The sequence below is a fragment of the Thalia democratica genome, chromosome 5, assembly GCF_965202585.1.
Source record: "Thalia democratica chromosome 5, ktThaDemo2.hap1.1, whole genome shotgun sequence".
NCBI classification, from domain to species: Eukaryota; Metazoa; Chordata; class Thaliacea; order Salpida; family Salpidae; genus Thalia; species Thalia democratica.
Window position 1 is genome coordinate 47889880 of NC_139169.1, and position 25710 is coordinate 47915589.

General features: G+C 26.7%; 2 protein-coding genes across 2 annotated transcripts; both read right to left on the minus strand.

The window, feature by feature from the left end:
• Positions 1–7297: 7297 nt before the first annotated feature.
• On the minus strand, positions 7298–16932 carry LOC145835373 (protein farnesyltransferase/geranylgeranyltransferase type-1 subunit alpha-like). The gene is made up of 8 exons (XM_082942935.1): positions 16801–16932; positions 16522–16607; positions 16234–16357; positions 14988–15078; positions 10926–11057; positions 8796–9001; positions 7846–8023; positions 7298–7586 (listed from the first exon to the last, which is right to left on the minus strand). Exons 1-8 carry the CDS (start codon positions 16818–16820, stop codon positions 7494–7496), a joined length of 930 nt encoding a protein of 309 aa, XP_082799061.1. The 5' UTR covers positions 16821–16932; the 3' UTR covers positions 7298–7493.
• Positions 16933–17228: 296 nt separating this feature from the next.
• Positions 17229–20220, minus strand: LOC145835718 (uncharacterized). Its single transcript, XM_082943423.1, has 2 exons — positions 19206–20220; positions 17229–18612 (listed from the first exon to the last, which is right to left on the minus strand). Exons 1-2 carry the CDS (start codon positions 20087–20089, stop codon positions 17526–17528), a joined length of 1971 nt encoding a protein of 656 aa, XP_082799549.1. The 5' UTR covers positions 20090–20220; the 3' UTR covers positions 17229–17525.
• Between the last annotated feature and the right edge of the window lie 5490 nt (positions 20221–25710).

The window sequence follows — 25710 nt, forward strand, 5'->3', positions numbered from 1 at the left end:
ACTTTCCTTACTGTTTACAACTCTGTTATAACGTAAAATGACGCTATCGAACAAGACAAAATAACAAACATTAATATCTACATTCACAGCTCATTTTATTTCGTATCAATACCATGTAGTTAAAATTATTTTATATTAAATAATTCGAAAAAAGTTAAGTTTTGTACATGCTTTTGAATTCATAAAACAGTAAGTGTAATTTTTTAGATGAATAGTTGGTTAGATTTAGTTTATAGCTAGCTTTAGGTGAAGGCTAGTATTAGTTATGTCGTTAAAACAGATTTAACAAAAGGGTAAATTCAAGTTTTTTTTGTTGTTGTCATTCTGCTTGTAAAAGTGCTGTTTAATATTTAACTGTAGTTGTAGGATAATTTACTAATGCCAAGATTAAAGAATAAAATGGTTAGGGATTTTTTTTTGACACTTCGTTATTAAATTTTAGCTCAAAAATAAAATCTGCATTGATATCACTATAATGATAACATGTTTACACAGGAGTGTTCATTTTATAATACTAGAAAACTTTGTACTACATTTTTATATTTATAAATGCTAAATTTATTCATAAGGTATTAAAAAGCCTATGCGAAGGCCACGCAAAAGACGTAGCAGGAAAGAAAATCATTATTGGGAGATGATTTGTAATGACATAAAGATGATTAGCTACAATCAAACTTATCAATCAACGCTCTAATACAGTTTTTATATTTTTTATTGGAGTTAATGGTTTTAAAAAATATTTAACTTATTGTATATCACATTCAAATTTAAATACTTTTAGAAAGTTTGTAGTTTTTGTTTGAATAAAAATAGCCCTAAATGAAAAAGTACATATTTGTTTGCTGTTAACAGCATGTAAGACTTTATTTAGTTGAAATTCTATAACGTTATGTATGTTTTAAATTTGAACAGAGCTATAATCATGTGTAAATAGAATGTTACTGTTAACAATACATCTAAAAAGTTTAAATTACAAAATTTGATACAGCATCTTAAAACTACTACAACAAATAAATTTAATGGTGAGCCTTCATTAAAATTTTCCTGTTTACTTTTTAGAGCATAAGTTTATAAAGTTTTTCTTACACCAATGGTTGTTCTCAAAAATTAGTTTTAAAAAATAATAAGATATTTATTAAAATGTTTAGATGTTTTTTTATTGATAGTCCGTTTTCGTCACTATACTCTCAAACTTAAGCGTTTTTTTTTTCACAATGCCTTTTGCATTTGTTCAAGCGCTTACTTATCTCAAATACTCTTCAACAAAGTCATCATAAATTAATGATTTTCTGATAGTATCATAATTGCGATCTACTTAGGATAACTCAGTCTAGTTTATATATTTTTCCTAAATTTTAAACATCAAATCTTCTGTTTTAAAGGTTGTGTTTTTATTAAATCATTTTGTTATTATTAGGTATTTTAAAACATGTAAGTTCGATTAAAAATATTTTTATTTAGTTATTGTCATTAACTCAGACCAACTCAAGTTAGCTTGATGTAACCCAAAATTGTTTGCCTTAAAAATTGCTACCCTGTAACAGTTTTCTTAATTACAAAGAAATCGAAGGTTATTATTGTGGTCTAAGCACCTAATTCTATAAAAAATAAAGGTAAAATGTTTTAAACGTAACAAATTATCAGTAATTTAATTATTAAGCTTTTTTGATAACTTTTATATATACTGAGTGCACGACTATTCAAGTTCTTACAAAAAAATTGAAAGGGCCACAACTGAAAAAGGGAACGGGTCAGAAAAGCACGGGTGACACTTTAGCACGGAGTGACAATTTAGCACGGAGTCACTTTAGCACGGCGTCACTTGAGCACGGGGTGACACTTTTGCACGGCGTCATTTTAGCATGTAATGACACATTTGTTTATGCTTATATAATGAAAAATATAAAAATAAACTATGCATCGTAACACTACAAGCTTTTAATATGTTTCAAGTTAAAGCTTCAACTAAAACTTCGTATCTAATATAAAATTACACTAGTTACTCTATGGCAATTCTTAACTTAATAATAACAATATAAAAGTAATTTTAAGAATTCTATCAAGTCATTTTATTAAGATATTTTAACTAAAGTATATAAATATATACTATCATATTTTAAACGTAAAACTACTTGTTTAAACCTAGCAACATATACGAGCTCAAGGTTTTTTATAACGTTACTTAATAAGATTATAGCTTAATTTACTTCAGTGAGTAAAGCATAAATATTAATAAATACTAGTATATTAGTAAATACGTTAAATAAATTTGTAAGATTTATATATAGACTGCAACAAAAGTAAATAAAACTATTTTACAACTTTCTCTGTCTATTTAAGTTTTCTGTTCTTTTAAATTTTAAGAAATAGCATTATTTGAAGTTTGATCAGTAAAATTTTTATTAGATTATTTTAAGCCGATTGTTTCAAAAGTGTTTGTACTCATGTTTGCATTTTACCATCTGCCGATATTGTTACTTTTATATATGCGGGTTTAGCGTTTAACTGGCTTAACGCGTTATTATAAGATAGGTCGTAGATAGTTTCTTAAGTTACTTTTAAATTAAGTTAACATGTTAATAAAGTCGATGTATCAAATCCGAATTGAACTTTTACTATTAACTTAGTATTTTATAGGTGCTAAACGAACTATTGTTTATTAAAAAGGATTTAGAAAACAGATAATTATTTAAATTTAGACTAAATGTAATAAAATCGAGTCAAGGAAATGGTGTATTTACAATTAATAAACTGCGAAACATAAAGACGATAGAAAACTAAACAACATGAATGCCAACTAATCGAATTACCGAATCAAAGAAACAGAACACAAAATTTTCGTTTAAACTAAATTCTTGAAAAACTGAGCAACATAATAATGGCGTCAAGTTAACTGTGCAAAAGCACAGCTAAAATGAGCTCTAACAACGGCAACAAGTTACTGTCAAAACAGTACAATAAAATGAACCCAATAAAAAGATAAGTAACTTTTCCCGCTAATCGACGCAAAGCCGTTGCAGTATTTATTTATTTTAAGCTTTTTAATAAAAAAAAGTTTGAACATAACTTAAATGTAAAGTCTAAAAATTTAACAATGTAATGATATATATTAACATCTCATTTTCGTATTTTAAAGCGGATGTTGTAAACTGTTTTACGCAGGTTTCGTGACGTACTTCCAGTATTAAAAACGGATAGGACTTTTTATGGGTAGTTTTAAATATTGGGTACTTTTAATTGCAGCAATTTTGCAATAAAAAAAAAACCAATATTTTGATGATGTCATTAACTTTACTTTGGGTACTTTTGAAGCTTAAACTTTCTTAACAAAACAAAACTGCTGTCCAGGCCTATAATAAGTTCACTTTGTTTATTTCAAATATGAAAATAACTATATCTAAAATAAAACAATAGAAGGTAAATAAATATTTTCCTATGTTAACGAAGTTATAGAAATATAATTTTCAACCTTGATATTTTTTGTGTAAGTTACAATTTTTAATTCAAGCACAAATTAAGCTATTGACTTTTTAAATTTTTCTTTTATAGTCTATTGATGACTTTAAGTTATTATATTTTATCAAAATTTTATTATTTTACATGTAGAAGTAGTTTAAAAATTGCAGATTTTTAGGTGATTTTTGTTTTAAATACCAAATTTTTTCAATTTTATTAATTTCACAAGTTCAAGGTTTTTCCAGTTTTTGTTTAAACTGACAAGTTCCTGGATTCCAGGTGTGTTGGCAACCCTGCTCAAATTTTTAGGAAGTATTACTTTCAATATTTATTAATAAAAAGTAAAAAAGATGACAATTAAAACCTACTGTACTCTCCTATTCTAATGTTACATATCAAAAGTTTGTTTTGGTATAAAAAATCTGTATAAAGCTACTTGTAGTTAGATTAAAATTTGTAAAGTGACATCAACTTGTAATAAAAGTGATCTACACCCTTCCTGTACCCAAGGTGACTCCTAATTTTTTTTTGAAATTTTATTAAACTTTTCTAGATTTAATATATTTTAAGTCTTAATTACTTTTCTAAAAAAAACAAGTGATCAGAATTTCAAGTCATTCTAGGATTTTATACAACATTCCAAGATTTCCATAAGCATCTAGGTTTGAATTTCCATAAGCATCCGAAAAGAATAAGGTTCAGACAAGCAGATGAGCGTCTGTTTTATCTGGTTTCAAATTTTAATGAAAATAATAACATACTCGAATACCTACGCGGTATTCAATACAATTTTGATATAGATTAAATGTATATTTTTGTAAATTTCGTTTTTATAATAAAATTAGTGCTATGCATAAATTTTTTATTACTGTTTTACATAAATAAAGTTATTTAAACCATGTCAGCCAAGCAAAATAATTAAATAAAATGTAAGTAAATTATTATTATTTTATTAACAGAAGTAAAAAAGAATACATTATAAAAACATTTAATTGATTAAGGTTTTTTAAAACTAGTTACCATTTAATTTACCAACTTCTTGTTTTTCAGTACTAATTTTTGTTATTAAGTATAGTTTTTCTTAAAAAATACAGGCTACTAAAGATGTTTTCTAACGTTTTGCTACCTACGAATGATTTTCTAAATATAATTCAAAAAGACTGCCGAACTTTGTCTTACAATTTACTCCTTACTTAAATAATATTTTTATTAAAAATAATAATAAGTTTAAAAAAATTTTAAGACACACTCTTTTTTAAAATCACACTTTAAAGTGCCTAAATTGCATAATCAACAGCATGCTGGTTATATAAATTTAATTTTAAACGTTTTATTAAATACAAATTTTACACGTATTTAATTAAATTACTTAAAACTATCGATGGCGCTTAAGTGTCACTCCGTGCTTAAGAATCATTTTGTGCAAAAGAATCAAACAGTGATAAAGTTACACTCCGTGTTAAAGTGTCACCCCGTGCTAAAGTGACGCCGTGCTAAATTGTCACCCCGTGCTAAAGTGTCACCCCGTGTTTTAGTGTCACCCCGTGCTTAAGTGTCACACCATGCTAAAGTGACGCTGTGCTTTTCTGACACCTACCCACTAAAAAAGTAATGCATATTTGTCAAATATAAAAAAATACATATGTAGGTCCTATTAATATCTACAAGCTATTTTTCTTTTTGCAAAACATTAAATATTTTTTGAGATATGGCTTAATTAAAGTAAAAATATAATTATTTTTAATAATTTTAAAATATTTATAAAAATATTGAAGATTTTGCAAAAAAGTGGCTTGTAGGTTTTAATAAGATCGGCATATGCTTTTTTATATTTTTTTTTCAAGTTTATATTACTTTTTGAGATATAGTGTTTTAAATTTTTTGAAGAATTTGAATTGTCGGAATTTGAGTTGTCATGTAACCATATATACTTTACTAAAAATATTATTCAAGTGTTTTAAATTCTAGAAATCAAAACAAGCAGAGCCCATCAAATACATAGTCTAACAAGTTAAATTATAAGCAAATACCAACTAATTAAGGGTTGCAAAAAATCCTAAAACCAGAAATTTTAGGTGAAAAAATGCTTAAATAAAAAAAACTGGAATTTTAAACAAAAACAACTCTAAAACCTGGATTTTTTAAATGTAAAGTAATGAAAATTCGATAAGATACGAAAACATATCGTATGAAAAAAACTTCCATTAACATTTTTATAAAATGTCAATTAAAGTAGCTTTACAGTATCTTTTCATTGTTGTTATATAATTTTACACAGTTGTGTTACCTAAAATGGACCAAAAAATATTTGTTCTTTAAAAAAGCTGGAAATGATTAAAAAAAACTAACATTCTATGATTAACGACGTTTCGCTGATCAGAAAATATAACCTGCTCATCAGAGTCATTAATTTCATAGTGTGTATACAAAAGCATTTGTTTCAATAGTGTAATATCTAAATTTAAAGGTTCTACAAATTGTGTATTAACAACATGCTTTATATTGATAAAATTATGCTCACATAAGTAAAATAAATTTGTTTTTAGATTAATTTTTAAAGAGAAAAATGGTTAATAAAAAATAAATTGGCACCACACAACTCTACTATCATATTAGTTTATCTTTTTAAAGAAAAATAAATTAAACATTTAGGCTGTTTTATTATTTTTACTTAAATAAAATGAACAAAATCAGTTTTTAACTAATTAGTTATTAGAAGTTTAAAATAATCATGCTTTGTCTTTCTTTAGTTTAAACTATTAAAAATAAGGCATTAATATTTTGTCGTAGGGTTGTTACCTAGTATTAAGTTTTCAAAATAGTTAAAGATTTAAGTATTATTTATTTTTGTTTAACCAAGATAATATACATTTTTACCGTCAAGCTATCTTCTAAAGTTATTTTTACAACCCTTAATATTAAACTATGGAAAATACTTTCTTACATTTTGATTTTAGTAGGAAATTTCTCGATACACGCTTATCAACTACTACTGTGCACAACTAAATTGTATTTATGTATAGAAAGTACATGTCGTAACCAAATCAAAGCTTTTTAATAACTCACAATTACTTGTAGCACATTTTAATATCAATTTTTTTACATAAAATTAGTAATTCACATGTTTTACACTATAAGATTAAGTTTTCTTTCAATTGTTGAATTTATACTACTGTAATTTATTAATTAGACCTACATGAGTATCTTTTTCTTTTGCCAAATTTTAAGTTGTCTGGTTGACGCCGAATATTCCATAAGAATGCGAATCTTAAGTTATTTTAATCTTGATCTTAACTTGAGAATCTGGTAGATTATCAGTTCAATCTACCAGATTCTCAAGTTAAGATCAAGGTTAAAATAACTTAAGATTCGCATTCTTTTTCAAATGGAATATTCGGAGTCAACCAGACAACTTAAAATTTGGCAAAAGAAAAAGATATTCATGTAGGTCTAATTAATAAATTACAGTAGTATAAATTCAACAATTGAACAATTGTTAATATAAAGAGAGTTTACAATAACTAAGAATTAATTTAACTTGAAATAGTCGTCCATCCGTATACAACCATACTTCACATATAGTCTATTTTTCTTAAAAATTCAAATACTAATGTATTTTTTATAATACTTATCTGGGATTTCCAAAGTGGGCCAAGTGGTCCCTTTGGGGGCCATGAGCAGCAAAGAGGCAAAAGCTTTTTTAACTTCTTTAAAGGGGCCTTTCGAAAAATGTTTTTGGGAAACCTGATCTAGATATATAGATAATAAGAAAATAACACCTTAATAAAATACTATGAGAAACATTGAAAAATAGTATTTACGTGTATTACATAAAAAAGTATTTAAAGAAAAAAAAAAACTTTATTTTCCATATATTGCAAGTTTATAAAAACATTTAAATTCATAATTAAATAGAATAATGTCAGAGACAAAAGTTTCTATAGTAACTAAATCTGGTTATGGTATTTAAGACAATACATCATTTTGAAACAAAGCTGGTTTCCAATTTAAACTAAAAACACGATAAAAACAGTGATTTACTTCTGAGGTTTATAAGTTTTCATTCTTTCTATAATAAAATTCCAATATTTTCTTCTTATAGTGTCTACCATGCACAATTGCTCACAAATCTGTTTTTTGAATAAATATATCTATGATATAAATCGTAATAAAACTTCATTTTGAGAGCAGTAAGTATTTTTAAAACTTTTGGTATTAAAACTATTAACTTACACTTCTTAATAATATATTAATAAAGTATTTTTGAAAATATTGGTAACATATATAGAATAACAGAAATATTTTTTCTAAACTAATTTTTCAACTAAAAATATAACTTTAGGGTAATTTTCATATAAAGTTTAGCAGTTCTTATGTAGAAAAACTAACTTGCTTAGCCTCCTGAATTTTCTCATCAAAGTTTTCATAGTTTTCGTTTTCAATGTTCTCTTCAATCATGCTAAGTGTAAATGCAAGGAACTGTGGTGACTGCATTTTCTCTTCCTTCCATTCTAGCACTTTTTTATTTACTTGTTCGCTTGAATTTAGCCCGTCCACTTCTAAAACTCTATAATAATAAAAAAAGGTTTTAAATAAATTAACAATTTTTTTAAAACATAATAACTTTAAGTTAATAAATTAAGCTTCTGATTGGTCGGGTTGAGGCGGGAAAACGAGCAAGTTTATCAGTTTTGTGTTACCCTGAATAATAACATTGTAACGTATCAAAATATTTTTTACTCTAATGTCCCAAACTATATTATTAGTACCAAACTCTAATGTGTTTTGCAAAAACATTTAATTCTTTAAGTTACTAAATCAATAGCTAATTAATTTATAAAAAACAAATTATACAGCAATCTTCCTTTATTATACCAACATATGTTTCTGTGTATTAACGAATCAACACACTTCAACTGGGTTCTGTAAAAAATAATTACTGTAATGAAAGAATAGAAGCATAGAATCAAGTGGGTGTATAAATGTTTTTCATTAAAATAAAATAATTTCTACAGATAATAGTTAATAATAGGTAAAATACTTAATATTAAATCCGACTGTTATAAAACTATATAATATTTGTAATTATACATGTATACACCCACTTTATTCTATGGTTCTATTCTTTCATTACAGTAATTATTTTTCACAGAAACCAGTTGAAGTGTGTTGATTCGTTAACACACAGAAATATATGTTGGTACAATAAAGGAAGATTACTGTACAATTTGTTTTTATTTATATTCCAGTGAAGTTATTTCACTAGGATCTTTTGTTAGTAAACGATTAAACCTATATTTTGAACAGTTTTAACTTTAAATAATAAATAACTAAGCAACCCTCTTAAATAGTTCCAAGCACTCTCGTTGTGCAACGCCTTGTTTATTTTATTCAGTGTAAATTCAATTTCACGATTTCTGACACTTGTGAATCCGGTGGTGTGCTTAACCACAAAGTACCTCTGGTTCCAAGCAGAGTTGTTCCTGACGTCAACTCTCAGGAGTCCTTCCACATACTTGAGCTCGTCATCCCATAACGAAAACTCCTTAAAAAATTAAACTGCTGTAAAATATAACTTAGGTAGAGTTACAAAAAGTCAAACTAGATAAACTTTTCTTTCTTGATTCCAACTTGTATATCTATAGGATTGTTTATTTATTTACATGCATTTCTTCAGCTGGAAGTATGCTGGCCAATAAAAGAAAAATAATAAAGTAGCATACATGCAGCAATAAATTATCAATGTCGGGTATTGAAAACACTAAAATTTATATTAATGAATTATCATTTTACTATGTTTAATATTATAAGCTTTTAACTGTATTTGTAATGGCTGTTTTAATGTAGAAAGATTGTAAACATATATGTGGTTGTTAAAAAGTGATTCAAAAAGAATAAAATATTCAAACTTCAACTATTAAAAAAAAAAATTTTTTTAATATAAATTACGTTTAAAAAATATATTTAACTTCTAGGTAAATAAGTTTTTAATAGCAAAATTGAACTATTGGAACTCAATAAAAATCGGTCCAGATCGAAAGAAACATAAAGAAACAACGGAAAAAGTATACCGTGCAGCCAAACCGAGAGTTACTTTTATATCTAGCACTGTTTTGAGTCCTAAAGGTAAAAACCTTAAATCCAACAAGCATTAAAATAGCGTGGTTTACACGTTTGAATGCTGTTGCTCAAACAGCTATATTGGTCAAACTTCTAGACATCTTGAAACTAGAATAAAAGACCATATAGCAAAGTGTGAAGAGAACATATTAAACATCAACCAAAGACAATTATAATTGCAACTTCAGATGCTATAAATACATCATCAATATTAACACATTTAGTTAAAAATTCAATATGTGTAAAAAGTTATAATGAAATGAGATTCAAATTATTATTATATTTTAACAACATTTTTGCCCTAATCAAAATTGAAGCCATCTTCATTCATATAAACCAGGGGTCGGGAAACTGCGGCCCTCAAAGTCAAAATCAAAATGTTAAGTTCACTTGTAATAAAATAAATTTTTCTTATTTTTAAATTCCCGCCATTGGCGGTAGAAACTTAAATATTATTTTTAAAGATTAAATATTATTGAGTTTTTCACTTTTAATTTGTGATAAATTGATAAATTTTTGATATACTAATTTTTAATATAAGTACCTTGGTATATAATTTGATTTTAAATTAAGCATATTATTCATATTTTAAAATCAGAAAAATTAAGGCACAACTATGAACAGACTTAAACGCTCAAAGCGTTTATGTAAAAAAAGAGGCCAAACCCCCTAAGTGTTCTTAATGGTACCCCACAACAGGCCAGGACTACACACTATGAGTATTCACTATAACGGTGACATTTTAAGTGGTAAATAAAAACATGAACTTTGAGATCAGAGTTAAAACATCTAAAGACCTTTTTTAATTAAGTTTAGTAATAAGATGTATTTTTGAAAATGGTTTTTAGGAGTATATAGTTGCTTAAAATATGCCAGCAACTATTGTGAACCTAATAAACATTCTAAAATTATCAAAAATTTATAACAGTATAACTTAATCTAAAGTTTCTGTTTTTAGTTTATACTGTTTTTATTTATTTGTACTGTTTATATGTCTTTGTCTACATAAAAACTTACAAACATTCATGTAAACAGCAACTAGTTTTTAATTTTCCACTATTTAAAACAGATTCCTAGCACTCAAATGTTGATTTTCAAGTATAATTATTTTAAACTATCTTAAAGTACGTCGTAAAACATGACAAGCTAAAGTAAATTTCTTGATTCGAAATTCACTGGCTTATAGTCATTTGGTCAACTCAACAATATTATACAAAAAAAATACTTATCTAAATTTCTGTACATAATTTTTTAATACATTATCTTCTTTTTCAATTTTAAAACAGCTTTTAAATAACTTCCGAAATAAAACACTGTGGTGATTTTATAATACTAAACAACAAACTAACTTTTATAACCCACTGTCGATGTTGCCATGCATGGTAATTTTTCTGATCTTGGAAGATAATATCAGCTGTGAATTCCAACTCTTTTGATGCATCTTGACTCCACTCAACAAGCGCTCGCCTATGTTGCCATACCTACATTATATAACAAATTAATGCTTTACTGTAAGCTAATTAAATACTTGTTTATATATTTAATTCTGAAGATCTAATAAAACTAATAATTTTTACACAAATTAATATTGATTTATATATATAAATATAGCTAACTATGAATCAGTTTCTATAGAATACAAAAATATTTATAAACGTCTGAGATATAACCTGTAAAAAGTTTTAGATACAAAGGTATGGTCCGCACTTTTTTCATTGTTAATTTTATAGTAAGTTTAAAGGATCAACAAAAACTTATACAAAGTTTTCTAAGACACTTAAGACTTTTAGAAATTTTTTTTTTAAACAGTTTAAAAGATTTCTAGTGTTAAAAAATGAAAATAAATTTGGTAGAAATATTTTAATATGAGTGATAAACTTCATGTAAATACTGAAAAAAAAATTATACTTCTAATGAAAAAGTTAGCGTTTTATAAAGAGCCTATTAAACTTACTAACTTTGAAAGTATCTCTAAATTTACTTTGAATTTTGTTAAGCGGTAAAATCGTGTCATAACTAAGTAAAAAGTCTTGAAATTAAGATTAACTTGTAAAAAACAGGTGAACCTCTATGGCCCTAAAATTAGGGGGTAGTTAAAAAAATATTTTTGGTAACCTTCTAGAACGGTTCCAAATTGTATTCTAGCCACCAAAGATTTTTGATTGGAGAATTGTTGAAAATTATAGGACCAAAATTTGAAGAGTCAGCAATTTTTTTTTAATTTTTCATGTTAACTTTTAATTTTAACAATAAAACTTATTTTTTGTTATGTTTTTGGGTAAGGTGCGTTAGGGATAAGGGCATAAATTTCAAAAAACTTAAAAAATGATTTCCTTTTATTTTTATAAAATTTTGCAGATTCAGCATTTTGCAAGTTGGCAATTTTACTTGCAGGTTTTTCAAGCTACCCCTAATACCAACTGTAGTAATTTTATTTTGTTTCCATTCTTCAACAGATTTCTAATGTAAAAATTACTCTTTGTAATGATGTTTTTCAAGTGTTATTTTAATTGAATGAAAAGCAAATAAAGGTTAGTCAATACCAATAGTTTGGCAAGACATTGCACTTAACTTAGTTTTTCATTGGGTGTTTTGCTCTGTGTACACAAAGTCATTAAATACAAAGACAAAACTTAAATCTATTTGTGAGTTTTACAGAACATTGGTAAAGTTTTCTTACAAGAAGAAGAAGAAGGTGAAATATATAATACCTGAACGTTTTTTGAGAATTAAGGCCATAGGGGGGTCCACTTTGTTTTTTACAACTTGATCTTATTTTGTAGAATTTAATCTGAGCTATCAGACACTTTTAACCGCTTAAAAAACTCAAAGTAACTTTTGAGATATAAGCGATCAAAGAAAGGGCGTTCAATAGGTTCCTTATGGAAGGCGAAAACTAAAAATGCGAAAAAAGACTATTTCACTAAAAATCTATCTCCTCCTTCATTTTTTGAGTAATATTTCTCAAATTTTTACAGAATGTGTATCATTAAACTTTAAAGAGATCTATTGTAGGAATTTTTTTAATTTTGAGTAAAAAAAAGTTATTGTCAAAAAACTACCCTTTTTTTAGTTTTTTGTGGATAAAAATTTTATTTTTCAAAATTTCAAACATTCAGATTCTTCAAAATATTAAAAGGAACATTTCCTGAAAATTTGAAGTCTCTAGGTCAAAAAATGAAGGAGGAGATAGGTTTTCAGTGAATTTTAAAATTTCCGAGAAAATTGACCTCAAAAAATTTGCGGTCCATACGTTTATATTGGAAAATTTTTACAAAAAGTTAAATATCTCAAAAGTTAAATGATATTTTTAATTCTATAAAAACTGGCTTCTAGTTTGTACTTTAAGCTTTCATATAAAAGCCAAAGTTAATTTTAGTAAAAAAAAATGTTGGACCCCCCCTATGGCCTTAATGCATACTCTTTTCGACGTCATAGCCAATGTGAACTACTTGGAAACCTTAAGGGTGTAAAAATGGTTGATGAAGAATTATAATTTCAAAAAATATGTCTCAGTTTCAACAAATAGTATATTGCTCATCATTTGTTCATAGAAAGTTGAAAGTATCAAAAGAAAAGGAAAGTTTAAAAGTCTGATAAACCATATGATATGAGCACTTTGCCATAATCTTTTAATACTAACAGACTAGATTTATATGTAAAAGCAATAGTTATTTGCTCAATTACTAAACAAATGATGATAAGTAACAACTCAACTATATTTCAATGATAGATCTGAAATGAGTGGAGTTGGCAATTTTGTGGTTCAATCTGTCACAATTAATGGAAATCAACGGACTTTACCAACTATAAGCATTTTTATGGAGTCTTGTGAAAGGTTAGCTGAGTTTGAGAAATCAAAAATTAAATTATTATCAGCTGCAACAGGCTACAAATATTCTGCAAAAGTCATAGTTGAAAAAGTTACTTCTGTAATGACTGATAGCACTGCCCATAATATAAAAGTGTTTGACTCTTGTTTGTCAAGATCTGGGAGCTGAGCATTCCCCTATCTATGTGACCTGTAACATGCATGTGTTAATGATGTTCCAACCAAAAGCTCAAAACGTATTTTAGGATATTCATGATGATCTGAGACATGCCAAAATAAAAGATTGTTTTGTGGTCAAAATTGTTTTCAAAAGAGTCTTTACAAAAATAAGCATCTTTACATTGAAGTCAGATAGGCTAAAAGAGCACTCTATCATTTTAACCAAGCTCTTCAATTTTCAGGTTAAAAAGCGCAGGAAGAAACTTGACGTCAGGTGAGTATGGTAAAAACCTATTCTCAGACTTAGATAACTTACATTCGCGAATATCAATTACAGACTTACAAAAAGTTCTTACAGCATTAAATCAGAAAAATTTACCTGAAAAGCAAAAAAAAATCAACTTGTTTCAGGCCAGGTGATTATGTTGCTGTATTTTGGACTGATAGTACAAGTAAGTATGAGAGACATTTAGCAAATTTGCAATAATGACACCTTTCTACTATCATATTTCAAAAAAAAAAATCATAGCAAAGAAGGTCAGAATTGGATTTCTCCCGAAGTGTCTGAGGTTAATAAAATAGACAAGTATCAGATCATTAGTGAAACCATTGATGTTTCATACTTTCGTTCAAACACAGCATTTGAAAATAGAAATGATAAGGATTAACTATCAAAGATATTTTAAGAACCTTTGTTATTGTTATTTTGTTACTTCTTTTTTGTGTATATATTCCGGAATTGGGACAAATTTTTCCTTATAAAAGACCCCTGGTGGCTAGCTTTTGAGCCAAGTCAACCCAACCAATTTTTTTTGACTTTTAGACACAATTTACAATACAAATAGTAAATTTTCCATTAGGAGATTCTTTTAAGAACGGAAACAAAATACAATTACTACAGTTGGTATTAGGGGTAGCTTGAAAAACCTGCAAGTAAAATTGCCAACTTGCAAATTGTGAGTCTGCTAAGTTTTTCAAAAATAAAAGGAAATCATTTTTAAATTTTTTTTTTTTAATCCATGCCCTTATCCCTAATGCACTTAACCCAAAAACATAACAAAAAATAAGTTTTAGTGTTAAAATTAAAAAATAACACAAAAAAATGCTGATTCTGCAAATTTCTGTCCAAAAATTTTCGACAATTCTCCAACCAAAAATCTTTGGTGGCTAGCTTTCGCAGTAAGACAACTTAACCAAAAAAATTGTTAGCTTTAAACACAATTTGGAATCGTTTTAGGAGGTAACCTAAGTTGTACTCAATAAAATCAAAATAATAAATCCCCCTACTAAAATACTTAAAAAATGCAGAGTTGTATAAGAATATGTAAAACTTAATCGTATTTTTATAATAAACACTGTTTAAATTTTTTTAATATTAGCATTACAATTTATAGATGCTTTTCTAGTTTAAAGCTACAACCTGATAATTTTTTTGTTGTTCCATGATTATTTCACTCAAGAAATTCATTTCTTCTGAAATGTCTTTCTTTAGAGCTTTTAATATTTCTCTCCTAAGATAAATATTTACTTTTGCGGCTAAGTATAAGAAAGTTGAGTGAAATCAAAGTAAAATTTTAGCGTAATAAATCTATAGAAAGTTTGTATGGCAAACTCTTAAATAAAAATTTACAAAAAAAAATAATTAACAAAAAAAAACTTTAAACAAAAGTTAAGACTTGAAACATTATTTTACTAGTGATTTGTTTCTAATATTTTTAGTTGTACTACTTAACTACTTGCTTTTACAAAAAAGTAGACCCTTTTAAAAGCTACTTTTATAACAATTATAAACTATTTTAGTTTTACTGACATAAAATTCTAAACTTTTTGTTTATATTAGTAAACTGCTGAAATTTACTAATTTGCTGCTGTTATACTCAATTAAAATTTTCCCATTACAAATACTTCCAAAATTTCTGATCTTGCCCTAAACAAATTTACATTACATTTTATACGAGTTTTTAAGTTACAAATTTTCTTATCGCTTTTTATCATTAAGTTAAACTTCAGATAAATCGATGTTTTAAATTATTTAAACTTGCTACAGTGTGTTTTACCCATTGCAAATTGTATTAACTTTGAATCAAAACATTCAAAGTTCTTTTCATATGGTTGTTCTAAAGTCATAGCACTGATAATACATAAAAAGTTAAATACCTAGTTACAATCTAAATTTAATTGCAAAGTTTCTTTAATTTTTAAACAAAAACAAACTCAAAAAAAAAAGACACTAATTTTGATATTTAAAAGAAGAAATAAGTACTAAAATTAAAAAGAACAATTTAATAAATATCTAATTAATTATAATATACTAAGATTTTTTCTAAAAGTTGCTAATTATTAGTACACTACAGATCAGCAGTATGTAGTGTACTAAGTGGTAAACTAAAAAGTTCTCAACTAAGGATAACAGTTTAAGTAACCTTGTTAAACATTAAAAAAAAAAGCTCAGTAAAATATTCCAGAACTTTTAACGAATTTTAATAAAAAATATTCATTATTCTAGGTTTTTTTTAGTATATTTGTTCATAATTTTCCAGGATATTTACGCAGAGTATTAACTCCATGATTTTAGGTACAGTGAGCTCCCTGCAATGAACACTAATTTTTTTGTAACTTTTTATTGCTGATTTTAAACAGATTATACTAATTTTCAAAGGTTTAACCTGAACTGCCACACAGTGTAATTAGCTGGGTTTAATTGAATTGCTGATTTAGTTAATTCCAATGCTCTTTCACTTTTCTCATCTTTCGCTATTATTGCTCGAAAGTAGTTGTATACATCCTTAACTAAATGTTCAATAATTTTTAAATTAACACATGACTAATTTAATTTTTAGTAATATAATTTGTTTTATATGTTAATAAGTATTCTTAAGTTTCAATTACAAAAAAAGCTTTATTAAGGTTTAAAGTTCCAATAAATTAAAATAAAATTAGTCCATAAAACAAACATTCATCGGTGTAAGCGATTCTACAAACTGCACCAGAGGCTTCGTTTTGTAATATAGGCTTAATATCGCGCCATTCTGGCCTGTCTCTGTGTAATTTCGGAACTATAAGTGTTTACAAAATAACTATATATTTTTTTAAATGGTAGGCAAACATAAAATTAATTAAGTTACAGTATTACTTAAATAAATATAATCAATAAAAGAACTTGTGTAGAAGAAAAACATTTTTTATCTATAAAATGATAGTTATTAATGACTCATCAAGCTAAAACCATTTACTTGTATAATGTTGAGGGCATTTGACCGCGTTTCAGATTTTATAAATTACAGTGGCTGGACTTCAGTTTTCAAGTATGAATTAAATATCATATATTATAACTAAAATACTAAATTTAAAAATCTCAATGTATCAAATTCTAAGCATGATATACTTTAATAACTTCACAAAGTCTAAACAAATTTAATAATTATCAAGACCTAAATACTTATAACTACAGTATTAGAACAGCATATGGTTATCATAAAAACTATAAAACCTTAAAACTGATATATAAACAAAACACGTATATGTTAAGAGTTTTAACAGTTTAGTATAAATAATATACACTATTTTCGCAGCTAACTGGAAAAGTTTTTTAATTTAATTTTTTTTCATTTTTATGACAATATTTATTACTAAACATCTAAATATAAATAATTGATGTAAAAAAAACTATGAGTGCTGTAGACTATTAAATAAAAACAATATAACTTCGGAAATTGTTTAAAAAATTTATACTAATGTTCAAATTTTAACAAATTAATTTAAAGTTAAATATTTTTACTCAAGTTTGTAATTGTAGCAGTAAAATACTCATGCTTGTTGAAGATAAACTATAATTATTTACTAAGGAATGAAGTGCAACAAATTATAATATCATGCAATTAAACTAACAAACATAACAATTTTTAAAAAAATTTAAATTTAAAATATCTCACTATGGAAGTCTCATTTTATTAATGCTTTAATGAAAGAGCTTGTCATACTTTACAAGCTTCCCTGTGTTCCACATCTCAACCCTACCTCTAAGTATTCCCTGTCCAAGAAACTTAGAAAGTTGCAACAAGCAATTTTCAGCTGCTACAGAAGTTAATGGGATATCTGAATCAAGAGAGTAGAATATTAAATCAAACAGCGATTCCAAATGAGTTTTAAAAGCACGCTTTCCAACAATGCTTGCAAATATGGGTAACTGGTTACATATAGTCTCATGAAACACTACATGTTGAGGAAAATGCTTGTAAGTAGCTGCTTTTACCATAAAAGGAACTAAATCAACAGCTTGGGTAGGGTAATGTTTTGCTAGCTCTACTAGAAAGTATACACAACCATCTGATCTTTCCCAAGGTTTTGAGGGTCGTTTGAAGTCACAAGATGTACACCCACCAAGTTTGTCTCTATTTCCTCCTCTCCCCATCTTGGGAGCAAGGGATCCACAAGAATACATTATTTGATTAGTATGTTTAGGGTCTTCAACATTTTTTACAACTCCAAACACAGCAGGCTTTTTGTCCAAACCAATAAAATTTTCACTGTCAGCCTCTTGCTTTTCAATGAAAATAAAACCTTGCTTTACCTCTTCAATAATTTCATCAAGTAACTCATTTCCATATACTTTACAGTATTTTCCTAATGAAATGGCAGCTCCAGCTCGAACTGAAGCTATTGGATCCTGTAAATTTGCCAAAAACAACTTGTAGAGTTCACTACGGTGGGGAAGACACTCCTGGTAAAACTCAAGAAGAAAATTCCCACAACTGACACAAGCTGCATCTCTAACTGGCCAACTGTCATCGTGAAAACAGTCTAGTAACGCCTTGACCAAACTAGCAACATGAGGACGTGATTTTTCAGCATCAACCTTGCATGCTAACTCAGCAATACAGTGACACGCAGCCTCACGCACAGCATGATTGTTGGCTTGTGTAGCTTGTACATAGTATTCTACAACATCATCTATGTGTTCTTCAACCAGGGACTTTCCCCTACTTCCACAAATCTCTTGCCATGTCTTCTGGGTAAATATTCGGACTCCATCTGCTATGTAATACCTGTTGTATTTAAAACAATATTTATTCTCAACCACTAGTAAAACTAAAAAAGACAAATAACATGTACTAAAAAAATTTAGTGCTCATAAACACATTTTCTAAATTTAAGTAAGAAAAATAAAAAAATGTAACGCTAAATTGTTTGTTTGAACTTTTTAACATATTATTTAATGGTTGAAGTATATGAAAAATAGTAACATTATACTTATACATTTAATAAATATCATTCATTTAATAAACATGCAACTATTATTAAAGCAATAAAAATGCAAAATTTAATGGTTGAAGTATATGAAAAATAGTAACATTATACTTATACATTTAATATTATCATTCATTTAATAAACATGCAACTATTATTACAGCAATAAAAATGCAAAAATTTTAAATGCTTAACAGCTGTATAGCATTTTAAAAATAAATATAACAAAAAACTATGCTTAAGACTTTTTTCAAGTTTAAAATATAGTAGAAACATAAGTTAAAAAACAAAGCTTTATTCAGACTTTTACACTGCTTAGTTTCAATGCTATGTTTTAATAATGTGTTAGAAAAGCTTATTTAAGTATAATATAAAAGAAATATAAGTTTACCTGTTAAGGCACAATCGAGGTAGTAATAATTTGAAATGATCCTTTGCATTGGGAAAATTTATCATAAAACTTCTAGCAACATTAGAAGAAGCAAGTCGTACTTGTGACCAGTTGTCAGCAAGTCCTAAAGAAATCTGCTCTGCAATGTTTGTTGAGATTTCATAAAGCATTTTGTTTTGATCGATTCTTAATTTGCTAATAAACAATTCAGCAAAAACATAAAACCCTGTCTCTCTAACAAATCTGTTCTCATGCTTTAGAGCCTTGAATAGAAAGAAAACTAGATCTTTGTCTAATTGGTTTTCAAAGTGATCACCACATCCGGTTATCATCACATGCAGACACTTAATACTTGTTTCAAGATGTCTCCAGCCCATTGACTGATGTAGAAGCTCTTTGGCAGTAAAGTCTGAAACTTTAGAGCTGATAGAGGCATTGTCATCAAAGTCTTCACTAGGATCTTCCTGACCCCTTCTTTCAAGATCTGACTCAAGAAGTCTTAAAAGATTGCTTTTGGACATGGTGTATGTTCTTCCTTGTGTTATCTTACACAGAACTCCTAATAATAGTCCAGCCATTTTTCTCACTCTCAACTCTGGATGTTCTAAATTTTTAAAAGCTTCTAATCTAATTTTTTCCTCATCAAAAAAACTGCTTTCATCAAAGTTATACTTGTTCAAAATGCATTTAATACCAAGAAGACAACCATGGATTTCTGCCCAGGCAGTATGCTTGTTTGCATTTTGAAGCTGAGACAACAGATTAGCTACAAATTCCACAAGTTCTTGATTTTTATCCAGTTTATCAAGTTCACTCTCTCCTGAGTCCCTATGTAATCTCTTGGTACTAAAAAGCAAGTTCTTTATTACTTGTGTCTCCCCCATTGTGTACTTTTTTATAATCTGTAAAACTTATGCTTATAGGTTAACAATAAACCATTAGAATTTATTACTTCTTTTATAAAATACAAAAGATTATCACATTGTAAAAAAATTTTTTTATGTTAACACTGTTTATATTTATTAACTATAGTTTTGTAGTATTACTTGTGTGCAAAATAACAAGATCCTTATGGGAGGCGCAAACAAAAAATGCAAATAACTAGAAACTACTAAAAATATATCTCCTCCTACGTTTTTTGAGATAACTACCTCAAACTTTCAGGAAATGTTCCTTGATATATTTATAAAATTCTGACGGAAAGAATTTAAAGAAATATACAAAATAATAATTTTATATAAAAAATAAATATTTTTTTTTTATTAAAAAATTTTTAAAACAGATTTTTTTTTTATTATAAAATTTTTATTTTTTTAAATTTATTCCGACAGAATTTTCTGAAATATATCAAGGAACATTTACTGAAAATTTGAGGTAGTTATCTCAAAATAAGTAGGAGGAGATAGATTTTTAGTAATTTCTAGTTATTTGCATTTTTTGTTTGCGCCTCCCATAAGCATCCTATTATTGCCATCAACTTTGACCGGTTATATCTCAAAAAATATTTTGAATTTTTTAAATTTGTAAAAAGCATCTTGTAGCTTAGTAAAAACTATATAAAAGGTGTTTTTATAATGGAAATCTAGTGTTTTATTTATATTTTTTACACTTGCAAAAATACAGAGAAACAGGGTTGCCACTTTCTGAAAAAATCCAACCTGAGTTACATCAAGCTGAGCAAAAAATAATAATAATCATGCTTATATCCTGAAAACACTAAAATAATAACAAAAGGATATGAAAATACATAATTTCTAAGAATAAAAAATTAAGATGAAAAAGCAGTCTAAGATTAATAAATTAATTAAAACTATCTTAAGTATGCCTGAATTTTTCAAAAAATTTCAAATAAATGTTCATAAAATAAAATGTTTATAAATTTCAAACTAGCCTTAGTTTGTGACAACCCAGAAAATGTGATCAATTTACCAAAGAAATTAAGGTAAATATTCAACTTTGACTTTTGGAATCTATAATTAAAAGAAAAGGTGATTAACTTATCACTTAAGTTCTTAAAAGTTTAAATTTACTGGCAAGTATTTTAAGTTCTAATCTAATTGCATAAGAAGAAGAAAATTCTAAACAAAAATAAAATTATAGTAGAGCTTCTAAAATCTGCTCACCTAAAGTTTTTAAACTTGACCTTTATGTAGTATAAGAATTAATTCTAAAAAATGAACATTCAAGCTTCTTGATTAAGAGAGTAACAAAACTGAATAAAAATTATTTAACAACAATATGCCTTTTAGGATATAAAATTTTGGAGTGTTATTATTTTTGCCATATGTAAGTTTTAAATCAGTTGGAAAAAGTGTAATAAAACTGATTGAAACAGTTTTCAGTTATCTTCTAGTTTAGGAACGCTTATTTAAATTATTAAATTTATTATTTTTAGAGGTACTTTTTGACATTATACTCAAGTTTTTGCTACGCCCTGCTAATATTTACATTTATTATCAAAGTTTTTTTTTTCATTTTGTTTTTTTTACCAATTTCTTTATTAACACTGTTACACTTAACCCTTATTCTTGGTCGGTAACTTTTTTTTTGTTTTTCATTTAATTAATTTTTTATTTAGCTATTATCAGTGTTGCCACTCTTTGGGTCAAAAAATCTTCCCTGAGTGACAACAAACTTCCTTGAGTAACCTTAAACTTCCCTGTGTTTTTTTTTAAATCCTTAATTTTTTTTTGCTTCTGGCGCAAATTACTAATAACTTATGCTCATTTTTCTTCATTTTTACAAAATAAATTTTGTATGTACATGGTTGCCACTGATCAAGCTGAGAAAAACTTCCTGACTTTTTACCAAAATTTTCCTGACTTTTTTAACTCAAACTCTTAAATTAAACTTATTCTAAAATACATAATCTCACAATTCAAATTATCTAAAGCTTACAATCTAATTTTAATACAGGTTAAAAACAACAGTTTTTGGCTGAATTCTATCATAAAACTTCCAGTACATCACTTAAACCATCTGTGTATGATCGATGTTTGTAATAAACAGCTCTATCAGCAAAATACTTGTAATATTACCTTATAAACACAGCTTGTCTGAAAAAAGACACAATTTTTTAGCATTTCCTAGCATAAATGTATCTAAATAAACAAACGACATATAAGGAACTTTTACAATTAAAACCTTAACTAATAACAAATTTTCACAACTCAAACCTTTAAACAATAACCAACTTTTACAGTTAAAACATTAAAAAAATAAAAAACTTAATCAAATACTGTTTTTTTAAATGTATGTACTAAAATTTATTTTCTAAGTTTTTTATTAGCTTTTCAACCTCTTCATCTAATGAAGATATGGCTTCCTTCATCTGGTCTGCATTCCGCTTCAGTATACACTTGTTACATAAAATACTAAACTAACTGCTTAGTTTTAAAGAACTTAATTACTTACTTAAACAAAAAACACTTTGATTCTAAAATTTGCTAGATAAACTTTTGTGCATATATCACAGTTTCACTATGGAAGTGTCCTTGCTACAGATCATCAATACTAAAAAGCTTACAAAATCTGCTTGTTTAAGTAGGGTACTTATTCAATATGTTAATAGAAAATTATTGCAGTTTTATAAAGGATACTAATACTTCATTTTAATAATTTATCTAATTAATATTAATAATAATTTTACTAATACTTCTTTATATTCAAGAATACTTCATTTTACTAATTTATACCAGATGAAGGCATTGGAAATAAAATTAAATATTTTTGTAAATTACTAGGAAAATTTGGGAATTTTTTTCTGACTTTAAAGGACTTTTAATTAATTTTTACAATTTGAAGGCTTTGGAAAACAAGGAATTATGTAAATTTAAACTGACAAAATCTGACTTTTTTTTTAATTTTATCTAATTTCCTGACTTTTTTTCAAAACCCCCCATTTTTTCCTGACTTTTGTCATTTTTTAAAATTTTTCCTGACTTTTCCTGATTTCCTGACCGAGTGGCAACCCTGTATGTATATGCTTCTGCATTAGATGCTTAATATACTCATGAAAAAAATAGTTTTTTTAAATTCAATGTAAATCAATTGAGATTAAAAACACTTTCAACACTTGCCTGGCCATTGTGAAACACAAACACAGCCTCAAGGACTCTTGTTTGTGCTTCACATTTCTCTAAAATCTGTTGTTTTTGTTAACTTAAGCCATAATAAATATAAATTTTAAACTTATGAAAAACTACAATGCTAATTTTAAGAACATTGAAGAACTAGCCGCAAGGCTAAAACATTTCTAAATAAGCACTTAAAAAAAATAAAATACATTTTTTTGAACAAAATATTGTAACTGGATTAAATAAATCTCATTCTAGACCTACAAAAAATTTTCCCTGAGATTTTTTTTTTTAATCTTAAAACTTCCCTGAATTTTTTGAAAAAATCAAAATTGCACTGAGTTTTCCTGAGTTTAAAAAAATCAAAATTCCCTGAGTGTGTGGCAACCCTGTATTATATTTTTTTTACTATCACTGTTACCCCTAAGCCTTACCCATGGTAGGTAGCTTTTTTATGTTTTTTTTTAATTATTAATTTTTATTTTTTAGTTTTTCCTATTTATTTTTAATAAGAATTTTTATTAGTTATTTTTTTACTTTTATTTTTACTATCACTGTTACCCCTAACCCTTACCCTTGGTCTGTTACTTTTCTATTATACTATTTTTTTTTATAACAGTAGTTTTTATTAGTTATTTTTTTATAAATTAGTAGTCCTGCGAATATTAAAAATTAAATATAAAGTAAAAATTTGTGCCCTAACTTGTTGTCTAGTGTTCCAGAAATTTTTAAAAACCTAAAAAAGGATCAGTTTAAAAATAAATACAAAAAATCCTTTTTGAGCCAGTATACTGAGTTGGTTTAGAGTGCTGTGGTTGAGTAATTTGTGTTACATGCAGATTTTGCTTAATTGCTTTTGGTTGTTACTTTTTATCGGTTTCTCTTAATGTATGTATGGTCAATTTTGTTTGTGTTTACTCTGATCATGATTGGCTGGTTTTGGTATATGATGGGGAAAGATATTGTATGGTTGTGCATGATTGTTTATTTGCTGTTTTCTAGATTGTTATATTTTATTTTTTAGCTGTATATATTAATTACTGTTGCAAAAATTTAAGTTTTTTTCTTCTTACTTAAATTAGACTAAAATTAATTCTACCAATACAAGTTTCAGAAACTGCATTTTTCTTAATAGTTTTTTTAATTTAATTTTTAATTTTTTCTGAGTAATATTTCAGTAAAATTGTTAGTTATCAAACTTTAAGATAGTTATTTAATGCTTATGTATTCATTATAACACTAGTTTTATGCATTTTCTCAACTACTGATTGTGAGTTCACTGTGGTGGTGGTGGTGGTCACATGATTAGATTGTTGGTGTGATTTTTTTTGTTGTAGCGCCAGTGAACACTAACTTGGGGATTTGAGCTTCATGATTTTCCCACACTTTGTGGTTTTTAGTGTTGAGATTAGCCTTGTGAGTGCTCTCCAAATAGCATGTCACCAAGGGCTTTTTTATTTGTTTAAAAGATAGTTTTTGTTTATTTTGTTTTTGGATAGTTTAAGTTAAATTTTAATGGGGCAGGTAAGATTACATATGATGTAACACACTCACTGTTCCCCAGAAAATGTTTATTGTTACAAGGGGTAGAGCTTGAGACTGATGTTTTTTTACCATAAAAGGAAAAAAGTACCTGGGAAAATAATAAATTTAATAGGTAAAATAAGTGTTCCTAAACTAGAAGATATCTAAGTTTTCTTTCAAGTTGAACCAAGATTAATTCTTACTTCATTCTTTACATCCAACCAATACAGCATAATATTGATAACATATTTGTTAGCTTTCTAACAACTGCATAAGTAAAATTTTAAGGCATTTAAATTTGATAAAAAACATGTTCAATACAGTTTAAAATCATATTAACAGTAATTTATTACATGAAGTGAGTACTCCAACTCTGAATGAAATGTATTGATGATCTATAGCTAATTATTTTGTAAGCTAAGAACCAACTTTTTGCAAATAACTACAGTGATTTCAGTACTGGAATATGAATAAGATGTACCAATATTTTTGTTTTAAAGTTGAAGCTATTTCTTAATTAACTAACATAAATAAAGCAAATTAAGTATTAAGTTTATACAATTTCTCTTTTTAGCTAATCAGTTATGATCATGATTGAAATTAAACTGTGTTTTGTTTTTTTTGGTAAGTTATTTTTACTTGATTTACTAGTATTAATTACTTTTGACTTTATGAAAAGCAATACAAATTGTAAAAAAAACTAGCATAACTTTATCAAAAAAGTTTAAACTAGCCTTAGTGATAAAAAATTACCTTAGTTTGAATTTTTTTGTTTTTATTCTATATATAAGCCTAATTGAGTAGGACAATTATTTCATACAATAGTTTTAAACATTTTGGTCCTATTAAATTTCATGAATTTTCCTAAAAATTACAATTTTTCTTTAAAACTCAGTCAAGAAGCT